Below are 19,559 nucleotides of genomic sequence, written 5' to 3' on the forward strand. Positions count from 1 at the left end.
TACTATATATTATAAAAATTTTGAATAATTAACAAAAAATCTCTAAATTGAGTTGAAATTTTATAAATAAATATATCTACAAAAATCTTGACTTATGGGTCAGATTTGTATGTGGCTGATGAGCGAGGTAACATTTGCAGTTGTGGCAAAAGAAGCCAATCAGGCACGATAAACACATATATTAGGGAGTGTCTACAAAAAAAAAGCTTTTATCTTTCTTAAAACAGGCATCATGACACTATGGAAAAAAAGGAACTTGAGTTTTATTCAAACAATAATGTCAATTTGGTAGCACGGGAGGCATATCCACCCAATAGTCCAGAACATCGGCCTGTGGAAAGGTATCGGGCAATTGTAAAAAAAATAATTAATGAACAGAAGGTAAGCTATCCCAGGTCATGTCCGATTTTAAGCGTTAAAGGACCACCGCGTCCAAGAAGGAAACGAAAGAAACTATATAATCTTTAATGGGAGGATTTCTGGAAAAAGTGGGTAAATAAATATTTATATAAATTGACGAATTTTTGAGAATTTTTATATTGAACCGTTTAAGTTTTATTTAACTTAATACAAGTATATGTTTTTTCTGGCTCTCTCTCTTTATCTGAAATTAAATATTAGAGTATAGGTCAAGAAATATGTACATTGTTTAAGTTATGAACAGCGTTGCCGCTTTGGTCCAATTGGACCAAAATTGGTAGTTTGAAGTTAACAAATTGACTTTTGGTAGTTTGGTTGGTTTGTTCCGATATTTGTCGTATTTTGGTAGGCTACGATATTTCTGAATACAGAAGTATTTTTAAGAACAAAATAATTAAAATAATAACGAAAAAACTACTTATGTTAAGCCAAAATAATAAAACTACATATTTGCAAAATATTTAGTTTAGTCAGGTAAATGTGTATTTATTTAGTAGTGTTGAGTTCAAAAAATGCCAAAGGGCTCTCAAAACTTTTATTTTCTAATAATATGTGTTAAACTCTGCTTCAATATCATTCTTCCTCTGTATAATTTTATAGCAGCAATAATATAATTTTATGTTAACTATTAATTTTGAAACGAATTCATATAGCATTTCTCAAATATTTTAAATTTGGTAGGTTTTGGTAGTTTTTAATTAGAAATTTGGTAGGAAAAATATTTTATGAGTGGCAACGCTGGTTATGAACTCTACAAATTTTTTTTTTTAAATTTCCTTTAAAATTTTTTTTGAAAATGTCAAATTTGGGATTTGATATATGCACGATTTGTATTGTATTATTTGGAATCAACTATTAATAAGTTATGGATGTCAGAAAATGTTTATATTTGAACAGGTATGGCCAAATAAAATTCTGTAACTATTTATTAAATTAGTTTGAAAATATTCCTACTGTGACCCAAAACACAATAATTTGATCAGCATTTGACTTTAATATGACAAGGTATAATTTTAGACATTGGGTGCATCGAAATCGCAAAAGTAACACATATACAGATTCATCTACATATACATATATTTACTGTTTTTTCCCCAGAGCTAAAGATCTTCGAAAACCTAGAAAGTTGAATTTATATACATATATATAGCACTGTGGCTTCAATTCCAAATCTAGCTGGCCTAAATTAAAAAATGGTTTGTCTTTTGGAATAAGCGAAATACATATATTTTTTATAATAGCTAACAACTGGCTCTCCTACAATGTAAAATACTCTTTTAATTGGTCATATGGTTTTCATGAGAAAAAATCGCGAAGTTGAACCAATATTCGCTCCTATTTTCGTTTCAAAATTTATATGTAACTAATGTATGCCTACTAAATTAACACATATAAACCCATATTTACTTCAAATCATATCGACCCCTTCGCATGAAATTATCGAATGTTATAAAAACCAAATTTTACGGGAGAGCGTTATTATTATTAAATTTCTTTACTTTGGCTGGTATCATTAATACCAAATTTTGAATGCGATGCAATAACCGATTTAGTAAATTAAGTTTCACATACGATAAAATTAACTTGTAACATACGATAATTTCGCGCAAACTTTATTTGTCCTCAGCTTCGAAAATTGTTTGTTATTTAAAATTAAGTCTCGAATAAAAATAATTTAAAAGAACGTATTAGTATTCTATAGCTTGCCAAAGACATATATTTCCGAATACAATTGAAGTGTAGAAACACAAGCTGGCGAATTTTAATGCGGTTTCCGCTTCTCAGAGGAAATACAAATTAAATGAAGCGTTCGGATTTCATTGTCATTTATATATGTATTTTTTTTAAACAAACACGACTCGGCGGCTCGGTCTCTGCTGGTTGGTTGCGATAACACAATAAACAGATCATACAAAGTAGTATCATAATATTAGAAGATTATGACAATATGACTGATAAGCGACCTTGTGAATTGACCAAATGTCAAATGTAGGGAATGTGTCGCTAAAAATATCTCGATCATCTTCTTATTTCTAATTTAAACGGAAAAGATTATGCAGAAAATTTTCAAAAACATATCTACTTAAATGAATTTCACTGAATATAACAATATTTCTCAACTATATATTCATAAATCTTTAATTTCAATCATGTGTTCCAAGATTTTGGCAGTAAAAGTTTTTTGTATCCTACTGTTACTTGAAAAATACATAATGCAGAGCTTTTTAAATATAGGTTTTGGATTCAGAGACCCCATATCCATATAAAAAATCCACTAAATAATTTTGTCCAGCTAGATTTGAATTTGGAACCACATTGAATATTACGAATCCTGCTTGTTTTTTTTAAATTTGTTTAAGGAATCGATGGGTTTTCCTGTTATGGCTAGGCTTATATACTAGTATACACATATATTTATTTATTTCTCAAAAAAAAATACACTGGATGTGTTGTTATGTCAATGGTTCTAGAGCACAGTGGAGCAGAATCTAAATATTTTGGAAATAATTCGGTTGTTTCTAACTGGCTGTTACGATTAAGATCTAACTGGCTGTTACGATTAAGATGGGAGTATCCGAGCAGTGTATCTAAAATTTTGTTATATTAGAGTTAGCCAATTTGCGAATTTTAGAACTTTTGTATTTAGATAGAAATGTGTTAAAAAAAGACATTTTTTCTAGAAAATAAGGTGTAAATCCAAGAGGTCTGTCATTAATACTTAAATAATTCTATGCTACGTCCATCTAAAATTTCATTTCAATTCAACATGCCAAATTTATTACTAAAATATGTTAATTCTGCTCTACTGTGCAGTGTAGCTGTGTCGAAATTGTTGGCTTGAATATGTTGTTGTGTAAAATAAAATTTGGCATCAAAAAGACTAGAATTCACATTTACATCTACAGATCCATACATAGTCATACAGTCATGTGTACCCGTATTTAAACACGTACATATAAAATAATGTACATTAGGGTGGCCCGATTTGTATGGATAAAAAATATGGTGTCTTTGTTCCCAACTAATAATAACTTGAGTTATTATTTGGTGAACTGGGTCAAAGAATAAAATGGTCCTTTTATAAAGTTGTATAGATTTATCAAAGGGACGTCTTAAACTTTGACATCATGTGAACGCCCTTTGAAAAATGCTTTCAATGCTGTATATTACATAATAGTTTAAATTAATACATTATAACAATTTTTTATTGTAGAAGTTTCTTCATCGTTACGGTATAATGGTTAAATTCGTCGCGGATGAAATTGTATTCTGATCAATCTAGTAATCATGGAATCATCTAAGTGACTACTAGAAGTAAGAAGAAAGTGTCTACTTGTCGATTATTTCATTTCCGTATAAGTTGCAGAAATGTCTTCTAAAAGTAAATAATGTGTTTATTCTTGAAGTAAAGAAAAATTATGAAGAGCTACTTTGAGGAATTTGTTGTAGAATTTCCTCTTCATTTTTATTTTTTGTAACTTACACAGGGCAACAAAATCTAAAAAAATGTTATAGGCTTTTTTATGTATTGTGGTTCTAGTAGCACAAATATGGGGCAAATTTTAAATTTTAAAAAAAATTAAAAAACAAATTTTTAGTAAAATTGTGAATATTTTTAGACATTTCTCGACATAATTAATGATAACTCAAAAAGGGTTAGTCCGATATTACTAAAATAAATTTCTAAATTTACATAACCTTTAATCGGTTTATATATTACGTTTCAATCGGCCCAGTAGTTTCGGAGTTACAATAACAAATTAAAGCAAAAAATAGCTATTTTTTTATTTTAAAAACCTCATGAAAAATCGAAAACGGCAGAAATTGTTCAGGTTAATTACTTTATCGTAAAGCCACATATAATAGCAACAAAATGAGATATCTATCATTAAAATAGATTGATTCTTTTCGAATTTATTCAAAATTTTTTGTTTTAAAAAATCATGAAAAATCGAAAACGGCAGAAATTGTTTATATTTATTGCGCAAAGCCACATTCAATGGGAACAAAATGATATATCGATCATAAACATCGATGGATTGCTTTCGAATTTATTCACAATTAAGTGAATTCGCTCTTTTCCACAAAATAATATGTGCTTACAAGCGAATACTTTGAGTGGAAATTTTACATGTGTTTTGTTTTTGTTACATATATCGGTTTTACTTAAAATTTTTTTAAGATTAACCTCTCCATAGAATTTAAAATTTGGATTATATTTGTACTTAGGTAGCCATGATGCATCAAATCTATATAGTGGTTATTCAAGCCTTTTTGCTGCTGACATGTGTAATCATTACGACTTATAAGTAAAAAATTCCATAACAAATACACAAAGTTCAAACAAAATTCAAAAAACCACATGACAAGGGTCAATGGTCACTTTGAAAGTGATAATTCAACTGAGCAACATCATGGGCATCCTCTCGTACTATCAGTTAAATAGCATCTGGTAGTAGTAACGAAAGGAAAACAATTCTATATGAGTGTTTTTATGCTTTTGTATAGCTGTTTCTCTTATTCTAGCAACTTCTGGTAGTAATGCAGAAGTTACAAACGGAAGATCAATATATGATGCTAATGTGGTTTGTTGTTGCAAAGCTGACTAGAATCAAATTTTTAAGTTCTAGAAGTGACGCAGTAGTCACATTTGTCCCAAAGACACTTCCATATAATTTTATAAAATTTCAACAAAAATATGTTTGAATATTATTTGATTTGCCGACCTGATGTAAGTTATATATAGAGCCGCCCTAATGTTCATATGTAGAGTTCAATGTTTGTATATTATTTGTTTGTGTAGTTGTAGTAATGAAAAAAAATTGTATCTGTTTTAGTTTACTTGTATGTATGTGATTGTGTGTGTGTGTGTGTGAATAATATGTATGTGTCTGTGGAATAAAATTAATGTTTACAAAAAAATGCAATTTAATTTAGTTTCTTTTTTGTTCTTGTTGATGTTTTTAATAGAAAAACGTGCTATTTTTTGTTACTGCTGTTCTTTTATTTTATTTTTTTAAGCAAAAGAGAAATATTTGTGTTTTTTTTTTCAAATAAAATTTAAGTAAAATAGTAGCACACACATACATATGAATGAGTAAATAAAAAAATTTAAATTTAAACAAATTTATTGTTATTTCCCTTTATGTGATGTGTCATCGTTTAACACGATACAATTCTATTACATTTTGTTATTTTATTTTATACCACTTTATTTCATTTCGTTTTGTTTTATTTAATTTTATTTATTATTTCAATTTAGTTTAATTTCTGTTGTGTACTTTTGCTGTTGCAATTTATTTTGTTTCTGTGCTAATTTTACGTACGAGTATTTTTGTCAATGTGTACAATTTAAAATGTTTATTTTTAATCAAAATTTAAATAATTGTTTTTTAGACAAAAAGTGCAAATAATATCAATGCATGTGTGTAGAATGTATAAATTCATTCATGTGGGTGAGTATGTTTAAATTCAATTACTGTGTGTGTGTATTTTTTTTTCCGTTTATCATAAAAATGTACAAATATTGCAAATTTTAGGACATTTTGACAAATACTAACATCTGAAATAAATATCTAAATTAATTCAATTTTTTTGTTGCATTTTGTTGTAGTAAAAGCTCTTCAGTATGTGCTATTGTATCGAGTTTTATGATTTGTCAATAATTCATGTAGTGTTATCAAATATCGTTAGCTCAGTGTGCAAACGTGATAAGAACCTTTTCACTCATTTTACAGGAGACACAAAAAAAAAATATTTTCTAAAATTCTTTGTTTTAAATATGTAACATGATTTACAATGATAAAAAAATCCCAGTTTAGAAGAAATGAGTTTTCAACTTAGATGTCTTTTTATACCCTACACCACCATAGTGGGGAGGGTATTATGCGTTTGTGCAGATGTTTGTAACGCCCAAAAATATTAGTCTAACACCCACCTTAAAGTATACCGATCGACTTAGAATCACTTTCTGAGTCGATTAAACGATGTCCGTCCGTCTGGTTGGCTGGCTGGCTGGCTGTCCATGTAAACCTTGTGCGCAGACTACATGTCGCAATTTTGAAGATATTTCGATAAAATTTGGTACATATTACTTTTTCGGCCCAAGGACCAAGCCTATTGAAACTGGCTGAAATCGGTTCATTATTTCACCTAGCCCCCATACAAAGTTCCCTCGAAATTAGACTTTATCGGTCATAAATGTCTAATTTATCTATGTATCTACACAAATTTCTCTCCAAATAAGTTTTATATATACAAAATTCATGTCACCAAATTTTGTTACGATCGGTCCATAATTAGTCATAGCTCCCATATAGACCCGCTTCCGAAAATCACTTTAACGTGCATAAATCGCTTAAAAATTTTGGTAAACACACAAAGTTCAATATAGTTAACTTTAATATACACATAAATCACACGACCTAATTTCATGGTGATCGGTCCATAATTGGTCATAGCCCCCATATAACCCCACTTCCGAAAATCACTCAAAAATATAAATTATTGAAATTTTAAAAGAACATTTTTTTTTGCTCTTTTACTTAGTGTAGGGTATTATATGGTCGGGCTTGACCGACCATACTTTCTTACTTGTTTTTTTTTTCAAAATTGCAAAATTATTATCTCAAATAAATATGTTATTGAATAACAAGGTTGGCTACCGTTACCGAAATAACTGAAATTACCATTATCTCTAAATACCGTTACCGATATTCTACAAATAATTTGAAATTATAAAAATACAAATTGAAACTGCCGTTATCATTAAGATACCATTATCGAAATAATTGCAATTACCGTTACCATTATCGAAATAATCAAAATTATTATTTTTACCGATTTGAAACGGCAGCCGACCTTGATTGAAAATGATACCAAATATATATGTAATCTATTAGAAGAGATCTATATAGGGTATATAATTTCCCGGCCTTTTTAGATTCCCGGGAATCAGTAAATTTTTTGGTACATTCTCGGGTACACGGGAAATATATAATTGTAAATTTGAATTATTAAAGCCAAATTTCATATACAAATTTAGTCTTATAAGCATTATATATGTAAGTTATACATACATCTGCATCACGTCTTCATTAAATGAAGTTCATTTAATGTCTTAACAAAATATTGTGTGTATGACTTTAAGACGCGGGATTTTTGTTTTTCAAATTTTTAGTTTTTATTTTGAAACATTTGTACAATATAAATTTATTCAAAGTATTGGTCATTGTTAGCTATGACCTTTTCCCATCTTTCTAGCAGCATACGGATTCCGACCCAAAAGAACTGCTCATCTTTTGAGGCCAGGAATCTAGCTAATTTCGGATACTGTGTTCTGTAGTAAAGCGTATCTGCATCGATCGAATCAAATATTAGTCGGACTATAAAACGGGTGAGACAAAACTTCTCAACCACTTTGTTCTAAATACTTTTTAACATGTATTGCAACATGTCTGGCCGTATAATGGTCGCTTCAAATGAATTGGTTACAGGTTCCCTGTGATGATCTGATGAGATTTCAGCAGCTAATAATATATTGGACCCTTTTGCTCTCACCAAATACAGAGAATTATTTTTCGCAAATAATGATTCGGTGCAAAAGTTATTTTCATTTATAGCGTTCAAGCAAGCCAAATCGTCTTTCAAGGACTTTAGGCATCAATTCGTGTAGTAACCAATTTCCATACTTTTGGATGAGTCCTGCTACTAGCAAACGTTTTGAAATTGATGCTTGAGTAGTTCCCAATGATTTTGCAAGCTCTTGTTGAGTTTTACAACAATCTTCATGGAGTAATGCCTCCAATTCTCGGTCTTCAAACTTTTTGTCTTAAATTTGGCTTAACGGTGGTTTATTACCTTTAAATAAACCCAATTCTTTTAAATTGGAAATAAAAGCGAAAAGTATTTTTTTAAAAAAAGACTTCTAAGTCGAACACGCACTTCAGCTAAACTACGATTATTTGTCATTAAAAATCATGCCAAATATGTAATAAAATTGCATTAACAGATTCAAGAATTTTACAGAGTTTTTTTTTGGAAATTCAGGGAAAAGGGGTTGTAGACTGAGCAAACGAATTATTGTCAAATCTTACTATTCGATACGATAGTACATACATAATTTGAAAGTTACTCTCTTGTAATACATACACTGGTAATACGGTTTATATTAACTCTAACAGCGATACACAGATTCCTACGATACACAGATTCCTCAACAACTCGCTGTTGCTTTTTATATACACAATGCCATTTTCTAGTAAGCTCTATTGAGAATTCAATTCAAACCATGAACAGTTTCATGGCAAATATGCAAAATATGTTTCAACAATTGATGCAGAATCAAATGCTCATGCAGATCCTGCTAAATAAAAAATGAATTCTCTAAGAATTTGTTTTTGGAATGCTAACGGCCTTAGCCAACATAAGAATGAAGTACAACAATTTCTCCACCTTCAGGAAATTGATGTACTACTTGTTTCTGAAACACACTTTACCATAAAGAACTGTTTCAGTATTAACGGATACTATACTTATGATACAAAACATCCAAGTGGTAGAGCTTGTGGTGGAACAGCTATATTAGTGAGAAAGGATATTAGGCATTTCCCAATGCCAGAATATAAAACGGATCACATCCAAGCCACATCTATAAATATACCTGATGGTAGAGTTACAATATCTTCAATATATTGTCCTCCTAGGTATAATATTAATCGAGAGCAGTTTCTCGAATATTTTAGGACTCTAGGTCCAAGATTTATAGCAGCTGGTGATTACAATACAAAACATACATTTTGGGGCTCTCGCCTTATTACTTCTAGAGGGAGGCAACTGTGGAGTACAATCCGCTGTCGATATATTTACAGACATTTTAATAAACGCCGTTAAAGTGACCACGCCCCCAGTCACCCTGGGGAATTGCAGACATTAAAAATGTCCTAAAACCATTGAGTCTCTTATCAGAGAAAAGAGATCACTCAGACGTCAATGGCAACAATCGCGATCTCCGAACCTAAAGGCTAAACTTAATCAGTGCCAAAGAAGACTTCACGTCGCCTTAAAGATTGATAAATAATCTAACCTGAGAATTTATCTTAAAAACTTAGACCCTACTATGAAAACAGAATATAGTCTCTGGAAAGCTGTGAAAAATATGCAATGCCCCATTGTATATGAGTCGCCCATACGCCTTCAGAACGTAGAATGGGCAAAAAATACTTCAGAAAAAATCGAAGCATTTGTCAATCACTTGGAGAATGTATTTACCCCAAATGATACAAATTCATATATTAGAGATAATGTCATAAATAATGTGATGCCAGCCGGATCTCTACCGTGAAGATGACAATCAAAGGTCTTAAGGCTGGAAAATCACTTGGTATGGATAAAATTACTACCACGATGATAAGTAATCTGCCCAACTCAGCACTGAGAATTATTTTGTTCATATTTAACTCAATACTGCGTATTGGATATTTTCCATCCTCATGGAAAATATCTGATATAGTTATGATACCAAAACCGGGAAAAGATATCACTCAAGTGACATCATACCGTCCCATTAGCCTATTGTCAATATTCTCAAATCTTTTTGAAAAGTTGTTACTTGAGAGACTTATAGTGCACCTTGACGAAAACTACACTTATTCGGAAAACCTTCGAGAGCAAGCAGTACTGCTCCGCATTATTTATTGACATATCTCAAGCCTTCGATAAAGTCTGGCACGATGGACTAATACACAAAATTACTAGATTACTACCTGCGAACGTACATAAACTGCAGGGAAGTATTCTAGGCCGTTCCTATATATTTTATACACTGCAGATATGCCTACGAGCGCACAGTGGGGGATCTGAAAAAAAGTGGAAATAAATCTGTAACTTCTAAACGAATAGCCCGATTTTAATAAATATATAGAGGAGGTGTCGATAAGTTTAAGTTTTGAATTTGGGCTTAAACAACCAAAGGGGGCCGAGCCTTTGGTTGTCCCAAAGTGGGGCACCTCGGGTATATCAAAAATTAAAAATGATGCCAAATTTTTGTTTGCGATCCGATTTGAAAGATTTTTATATATATGGAATGTACTAGACGAGATCTACAAAAAACATTGCTTTAGCCATATATTATCTCTTATAGTTTACGAGTTATTCGCATTTGAAAAGTAAAATTTTATTTTTTTTGCCTACCTTGGTCTGCCATTTTGCTAATAACGGATACAATTCTTTCCCGATTTTCTTGAATTAACAACAAATTATTAATAATCCTAAGAAAGAATTGTTAAAAATATCTACTGAGTCAAAAGTTATGTGCATTCAAACTTAAAAAAAATAAAAAAGTCTTTTTTTCGCCATTTTTTTCCGAAAAATGTACCTACATTAATTTTAAATTATATAGAAAATGAGAAAAAAATAAATAATGTGTTTATATTTTTCTGAAAGATAACATTTCGGGAAATATTATAAAAGCAAAATAATATCAAAATTCGTATTATTGCGTGGTCCAGAGCCTTCCGAAGTAGACCTATTTTTTATGTAAATTTCAACTTTAGACAACATATTCTAAAATCGCATAGCTGCTTTCAAAAAATTAAGACCAGTTTTGTATGTCCCAATCTGTTCTTCAATATCATGCAAAGGGATTTCATAGCCCCGAGCTTGGTACCTTCAATAGATCCAAAAATCAAAAAATCCCAATTTTGGGATTTTTGGAAAGTTTTTTAGGAATTGTGGGATTGTCATTAACAATTCACAAATATCTTTTTCACTTTTGGATTTCCATCGAACGTTTCTATATAAGTGTAAAATTTCATTAAAAACGATTCATAAACAAAACTCAGTGCGCTCTAGCGCACTGACTCACACATCTACATTTGTGGATGATACCGCTTTTCTAAGTACACATGAAAACCCCGCAATAGCTTCTGAACAAATCCAGTCTCACATCGGCGATTTGGATAAATGGCTGGACAAATGGAAAATTAAGGTGAATGCAAAATGTATTCATGTTACATTTACTCTAAGACGAGAAAGTTGCCCTTCCATACAGATAAATAATATAAAAATTCCGGAACAGAGCCATGTGAAATATCTCGGTATCCATCTTGATCGCCGTTTAACATGGTCTCACCATGTTAATCATTTAACGAGCACTCATGTTGGACATTGCAGCGGCAATAACAACTTTAGTTTTAGTTTAGGTTAAGATTTTAATACTTATTGTAAATTTCTAAAAAGAAAGATTCAATAAAGAAAAAAAGATATTAAAAAAAAAAATTCTAGTAGTTTCATGAGTGGGTGAACCGATGGAGTAGCCGATAGTGTGTTGGACTAACAATCGGAGGGTTACGGGTTCGATTCCTGCCAGAGACTAAGGGTGTTTATTTAAAGGAAATAAACCACTGTTTTTAAAATTTAAAAACGTAACAATATGTAACCCGTTATCCGTCTTAAAAAAACAAGTTTGTCAAAAATCCGAAAAGTTAATGAAAACCTAAACCGCTAGTAGCCAACTTTGCTTTTCTGTAATATTCATGTAAACGTATGAGTATTATGACTTATACTACTATGTGTATCACTCATACGCGGTGCTGTCAGAAATATGTAAAAGTTCTTACATGCAGTTGTTGCGTACAGATTTTGTAAATTCATAAAAAATAGGTATTTTCTAATAAGAAAATAAAAAAAAAATAATTTCGAAGTTATAAATGTTAATTTACTAAAATTTGGCTTTTTGGTTTTAGAAAAAAGTAATTTTTTTATATTTGATCAGATATAAATAAGCTCACAAAGAAAACGTTATAAACGTTAAATCCTTTATTTAAAATAATAGCCAACTTTATGGACTTAAAACCGACTTTAAGGCTTTTGTAGTCAGGCTGATAGTTTTTTTTCTGTTATTTGACTTCAATTCATCTCCTTCAAAAATAAATGATTTACGATTTCTGGTTAAAATTAAATGAATGAATTAAAAATTTAAACAAATTTGTCGTATTTATACTAAATTCTATTTAAAAGAGATAATACAAATTTTGTAAATTTGACAAAAACAAATTTTCATTTTCTATTCTATTTTTACTTAGAATTGTTTAATTTTATCGATTTTAATATGCTATATGTAAATTAAAAATGCAAATTTTAACGCTTTAACTTTTTTCGTTTAAAATATTTAATTTTCTTGGCCTCTACACCAAACATTATTAAAAATTAAATTGTTTTTTTAACCTATTTATGGAATGTTCCAAAACGGGGATAGCCCCGTTAGTTTGGAGCTATGGAAAGGTGATTTCAACAGAATATATGTGTGCGAAATAAAAATTTAGCTATATAAGTATTCAACATGGTCTATAGTATTTTCGATTTAAAAAAATACTTTATTTTATTTGCTAAACTAATTTAAATCTCTAAATATTTAAAATTTTTAGTACTTCCTCGGAAGCAAGAAATTTATTGAACGGAAGGAAATAAAATTTCAAGGTTCAAAGTTAAAATTATTATTTATAACTTTTTATTCACTTATTCAATTTATATATTGTTACGTTTTTACCTTTTAAAAACGGTGGTTTATTTCCTTTAAATAACTTTATGTTTTGTATGGCCATGGAAAACATTTACTATTTATCAAATTCGGAAGAGCAAAAGTTCAAAAATTCCTCATCTTAAAAGTAAAGCCCACAAATTATTTTTATTTTTTTATAAAAACAACAAAAAAATATTAAAAAACTGGGGAATTTCACCATGCAACAATTTTAACATATCTCCAAACACTTGGTATAATCGATATATTCGTGAAATTAGATACTATATATAGTAAGATTGCGTACTCCTGTCGGGTCAGCTATTCTATTAAATGGACATGGAAGTTTCAAAGGATAATAGTTCTCCAAAAATAAATATATAAGATATTTGATCTCAAAATAAGTAAATATTTTCCTCTTGATTCAAAAATAAGGACGAACAATTATTTTTACTAATTTGTATGAAAACAATATTTTTTGGGTGGTTTTCAAACAAAATAAAGATTAAGGGGGAAAATATATAACTTTATTAGACAGCTGACCTACTTAGCTCTTTTTTATACCCATTTTGGGATAAAATATATTTATTTTATATAATTTCTTAAAGACTGCTTGTCCTTTGATAATTTAAAATCCATTTAAAAGGACATCTGACAGTGTTACTATTTAGCAGGTGTGATGAAATCGGTTAATATTATTTTGATAACTACTAAACATTTAAGAATATTATATGTATTTGGTTGACCTAAAAGTTTGAGGTAAATAATTAATTTTAATTTACTTTTATTGTGGGGCCAAAGTGAAATGTTTCAACAAAATATTTGTTTAAATATTTGCAACTATAAATATCATTAAACGAGAACGTACATTGTCAAGTGTGTGTGTGTGAGTTTCACACAAGTAAAGGCAAAATACTTGTTATAAAATTGTTGTATCATAAATTTTGCAATATTTGTACAATTTATGCGCACTTAATGAAAATAAATTATGATAAAATAAAACAAAAATTATCACTGAAATAAAAAAATTTAACACGAACAAAAAAGAAATGCAAATAGTGAAAGTATACTTACCAAGGACTTTAACCTCCACCGAACGTTGGGAAGTGTAATTGTGTTTATTGCGAGCGATGCACGTGTAGGTACCCTGGTCGGCAGTGCGCTGAACATTCTCAATCAGGAGCGAGCCATTTTGAACACGCTGTCATATGTTTGTGGGAAGCTTTACACCATCTGATGATGAACATGAAAAATAATGCATGAATGGTTCGTTGAGTTTTGTTTTAGCAATTTCATGTAATGGACATGAGGAATACAAAAAATGAAAACAAGTTAGTGTTCTATATTCGGCTGTGACGAATCTTAAATACCCTCACCTAAATATAAAGAGAATTACAGAACCTACACTGGTGTAATGACTGGAATATCCAAATTCAGTTTAGCTCTAAGTATATATGGAAGTTAGTTTATTTTTTTTCTTTACAAACCATCTCCTGAAAATTTCGAATAAAATAACAAAAAATCAGCCAAATCGCTCCAGCCAGTTCTCACGTGATGCCATTACATACATGGACAATTTCATTATTATTTGCCTTGTGTAGGAGATATGACCTATTATGGGGCGATCATCTTGAAGCATTGTACCGTGATTTCTATATATTTGATTTGAGACCTATTTTTGTTTAATTTCATATCTACAATGTTATTTAGAAGAATTTAATGGGTAAAATAGCAAGCGAAAGCTATGTCCAATTATCAACCGATATTCACAAAATCCAGTATTCACAGATATTCACAAAATCCAGTAGTATATCGATATTTTTCAAATATTTATAGAGGATAATGTGGGTTTCGAAAGTGGTCCTTATATACTGCGATTTTGATATATACGGGGATAAGTTATGCCGAATTTCAATCTGATAAAGATATTTGTAAGATATTTCTGAGAATTTTAGTGATTTTCAGAAGTGGACTTTATATGGAGGCTTCGGTAAAATATGTACCAATCCACAAAAAAATGGCGTTGTGATTATTTTTTTCATGAAACTAATTTTTATTTAATTTTAAAGGCATTTGTACAGAAAAACCGACAGATAGACGGACTGACAGACGGATATAGCTCAATCGACTTGATAAGGATAAAAAATATATAGACTTTGTTACGACTCAGGTGAGTATTTCTCATTCACCACTTTTGGTTGTGTAGGGTATAAAAATATATATAAAAAATGGAACGAAGTAACCAGCTAAAAACTTAAATTGATTTATGAAATGTGCAAAATTTATCCATCTACATACATATGTATGTACATTTCATTTTCATCTAGTTATGGCATCATTTACATACTATAAGAGCTAGATGCACCTACAGAGTCAGATACTGAAAAAATGTAGTATGTACCATGAGTTACCTTTTTCTATGATTATACTATCAATTGGATATCCTGCCACAGGACATTTGAGGAAGAATGTTTTCCCAGCTACTGCAGATAACTTTGGCATCGGTCTGACATACGGCATACCTGTAGACAAGCATTGGAATACAACAAAAGTACGACAAAGAGTTATGAATTCAACTTTTTTATATACATATGTATGTATTTTTATTATAATTTGAGTTGTTTTTGTCTCTTAACTTTTGTATATATTGTACATAGAAACTCACTCGTATGAGTAGAAACATACAATCAATTTAAATCAAACTTACCATAAATATTCAGTCGAGCAGTATGTGATGCTTCACCAGCGCGAGAAATTGCTTTACATTCGTAATCGCCACCATCTTCCGACTTGACAGCCGATATATTAACATGACTAATGACGTCACCGAACATTGTTACATATTGTCCAATCATAAGTCGGTCATTCTGAAACAAAAAAAAAAAAAGGAAAAAAATACACACATACAAATGATGAATTTTCATGATGTAAGTATTCATTTGTAAATATTTCAACATTTACTACATGGAATTTTAACGAAAAACTGTCAGTTTTTTAAATATTTATGGGTAATTTCCCTACAACTTTTCTGGGTAGTTCTTTCGTTTGTTTTACAAAAACCGGCAATAAATGAGAACGAATAAAATACTGAGTGAATGTATATTTCTAAAAATTATGAGCATGAAAAGTTTTTTACTTTACTCATTTAATGCATGTGAAACAATTCGCAATCAAAAGTGAATTGACAAGTTGGTTTCCGTCATGACAAATACACACTTACTTGCCTTTTGATGTCAATCGACTGCATGTCATTTCTTATTATTGAGAATACATATTTTTTCACTGAGCATTAAGGAAACTACAAAATATTTACGGTTTCCTGAAATGTACTTTTTCATATACTTTGAGGATGATAAAGGTACCTACATACATATAAATTCTTCATTACATTTGTAATTTTCACAAAACTCATTTGCACTATATATTTAAGAATCTTATAAGTAAACGCGTCGATATAAGGTCTGTCCGATAGTCTATTGAAGTAAACTCCTTGAGGACTCAAACAATTTACGGACCCACATGTTGGATATCGGATATACTGTCGAGAATTTATCTGTTTATCAACTATCTACATGCAGTGGTGGGCACTAGGGTATTCAATTAATCGGGTTTCTGGTTTAATCGGTTAATCGAGCAAATAATTAATCGGGGTTTAGATTTATTCGGTTAATAATCGGTTAATTTAAAATTATTCGATTAACCGAATAATTTCTATTTTAATTTTTAATTGAAAATACAACAACGAATTTCATGTACAAATTCATACAAAAACAAAACATAACAATTCAACCTAAAAATAATAGTAAATATGGTATTTGAGATAAATTTTGTATACACATGTAAGTTTTTTAGGGTTTTATTGAAAACTTCTGAAATAATCTTTTAAAAAAACAATATAATTTTAATGTTTTCCTTTAAAACTATTTTTTTCTTTAGATTTAATAAAACTTGACTTGGAAAAAACTCTATCGCTGTATTGTTGGAGAAATCGAAATCATGATAAAGAATATCCAATATATCTGTTCTTTTTTTAGTTATACCATTGGAGTCCTTTGTGGATTGTTTTAGATATTGAATACTTTTAATAGTTTCGTTAAGTTCTGATAAAAAAACTCTTTTCCAAAAAAATTTCGTCTATACATGTAAATACAAACAAAGTTTCAGATACATGTAAATTAAATGAGTATGTCATTTTTTATACTCACTAAATATGTTTCTGGAATGTTCAAAAAAATATGTAATTTTAATTTGAAATTTGTTTTTGAATTGAAACAGACAAATATGTATGTATGTTAGAGTGCAAAAAAAAGGAATTTCGGTTAATCGACACAAATTAATCGGTTTATTTGTTATTCGAAAATCGGCAATTTTAAATTATTCGAACAGTTAACCGTCAAAAATTAATCGGTTAACCGAGTAACGGTTAATCGATTGAATACCCTAGTGCGCACATAATTAAAACATTCATTGTATCAATAAATAACTCGATTTATTTTTCAACTTTTAAGAAAATATTGTTTTTTCTTAAATCTGAACGATTTTAAAATTTTTAGAACCTAATTTTTATCACCTCGACTTTCTGATATGAAACAGAAAATGTTCCAAGTCCCAAAAATGGACATATGTATAAGATGCAAACGCACTTCTTCTTAACTGTGATTATTTGTCATTATAAATCATATCAAATAATTAATAAAACTCCATTATTAGATTTAAAAATATTTCAAATCATGGATTTTAGACCTTTTATTTCTGAAAAGGAACACTTACCTAACTAAATGATTAATAAAATTTTAAGAACAAAACACACTAATGAAGTCAAATTTATTGAAAGAAAGTATGTATGTACATCAAATTCAATTTAACGTTTGGTAAAATCATCCCTATGTTGATGAATAATGAATCATTAGTAAGATTTAGCTTAACTTCTAGAATTATGCGGAATTAAATTTTAATTTTTAATAGTTTCATTATGTGTAATTTATTTAGAAAAAGTTTTTAAGTAAACTAGTCATCCTCTACTATCTACAATCATAGTAGTTCTTAAAAAGTTTTATCTAAAGAGGTTTATTTTGTAAATCAGCTGTTTAGGTTTCAAATCAGAACAAATATTTGCTATAATGTGTACACAATGAATATAAAAAATGCACCAAAACATGGTCCCAAATTTTAAATACCGGTTAACCGAGTGATATAAACCGAATAAACCGGTTAACCGAGACCCTACGGTTAATATGATCCGTGCTTTGGCTTATGAGTTAACGGGAACAATTTATTATTAAACAGACATTTGAACACTTTGTTATGGTGAATGTGCTTCATCGGTTTCAACGTGCGAGAAATGATTTGTGCGGCTCAGAAGTGGGGCTAGATATCCCAGGCCATCCAAAAAAGCTTGAAGACCAAGACTTGGAGGTATTACTCCATGAAAATTGTGGTCAAACTTAACAAGAGCTTGCAAAATCATTGGGAGCTACTCCAGCAGCTGTTTCAAAACTTTTGCAAGCAGCAGGATTCATCCAAAAACAGGGAATGTGGGTACTATACGAATTGAAGCCTAGAGATATGGAAAGGCGATTTTTCATGTCCAAAATAATGCTAGAACGCTACAAAAGAAAACCAGTTTTGTACCGAATCAGTACTTGCGATAAAAAATGGATACGTTACAACATCTCGAAGCTTAGGAGATCATATGTGAAGCCGACTCGACTCCAAAGCTAAATATCCATGGCGCTAACGTAATTGCCTGTATTTGGTGGGAGTGTTCTATCTATTATGAGCATTTGAAATCTTACCAGACCATCACAGGGAACCTGTACCGAACGCATCTGATTCGTTTGAAGCGAGCTTAGGCATGAAACACTTACTCACATGTTGCAAATTATTTAGAAAGAAATGGTTGGGAAATTTTGCTTCACCCGCTTTATGTTCAGGTCCGTACCAAGATGTATTAACAAGGTGACAGCGTAACTACAACAATTACGACAATACAAGAACAATAATCATCTTTGTTTGTGCAAAACCGTGTAAAGTGTCAAACAAATTCACAAAAACGCACTTTTATAAATGAAATTGTTTTTTTTTAACACTTTTAAATATGTTATACACATAAAGCGGTGACAAATACTCACTTTTTTAAATATAAAATAATCTTTTTAATCTTATAGCAAATTTAAAAATTTTTGTAAACAAGCTTTTGACATTTCAAAAGGCAAAACACGAGTAGAGCAAAAAATAGTCAGCTGACGTTACGCTGCCACCTGGTTAAATATGCCTTGGTCCGTACCCCGTCCGACTACTATTTCTTTCGATCGATGCAGAATGCACACTCTGGGTTACGCTTCACCTTAGAACAGAGTGTCCGTAATTGGCTTGATTCGCTTTTGGTCTCAAAAGATGAGCAGTTCTTTTGGCTTATAATCCGTATGTTGACAGAATGATGAGAAAAGGTCATAGTTAACAATGCCCATACTTTTAATAAATTTATATTGTAGAAATGTCTAAAAATAAAAGCTAAAATTTTAAAAATCCCGAATTTTTACGTCCAATATTTCATGTTTTTGTTAAAAAAATTATGATGATACGTCCATTTGTTTCAGAAAACACAAATGCAAAAGAACGT

The 19,559-nt window shown here is 30.2% G+C and overlaps 1 protein-coding gene across 1 annotated transcript in view; it reads right to left on the minus strand.

Annotated features, from left to right (window-relative positions):
- Positions 1-19,559, minus strand: part of LOC135951214 (cell adhesion molecule Dscam2-like) — a 163,497-nt gene that overhangs the window by 25,059 nt on the left and 118,879 nt on the right. Inside the window, 4 exon segments of the mRNA XM_065500821.1 lie at positions 14,012-14,170; positions 15,181-15,183; positions 15,349-15,459; positions 15,645-15,804. Coding sequence (XP_065356893.1) covers positions 14,012-14,170; positions 15,181-15,183; positions 15,349-15,459; positions 15,645-15,804 — 433 coding nt within the window.

This window comes from Calliphora vicina, chromosome 2, assembly GCF_958450345.1.
Source record: "Calliphora vicina chromosome 2, idCalVici1.1, whole genome shotgun sequence".
Taxonomy (NCBI): Eukaryota; Metazoa; Arthropoda; class Insecta; order Diptera; family Calliphoridae; genus Calliphora; species Calliphora vicina.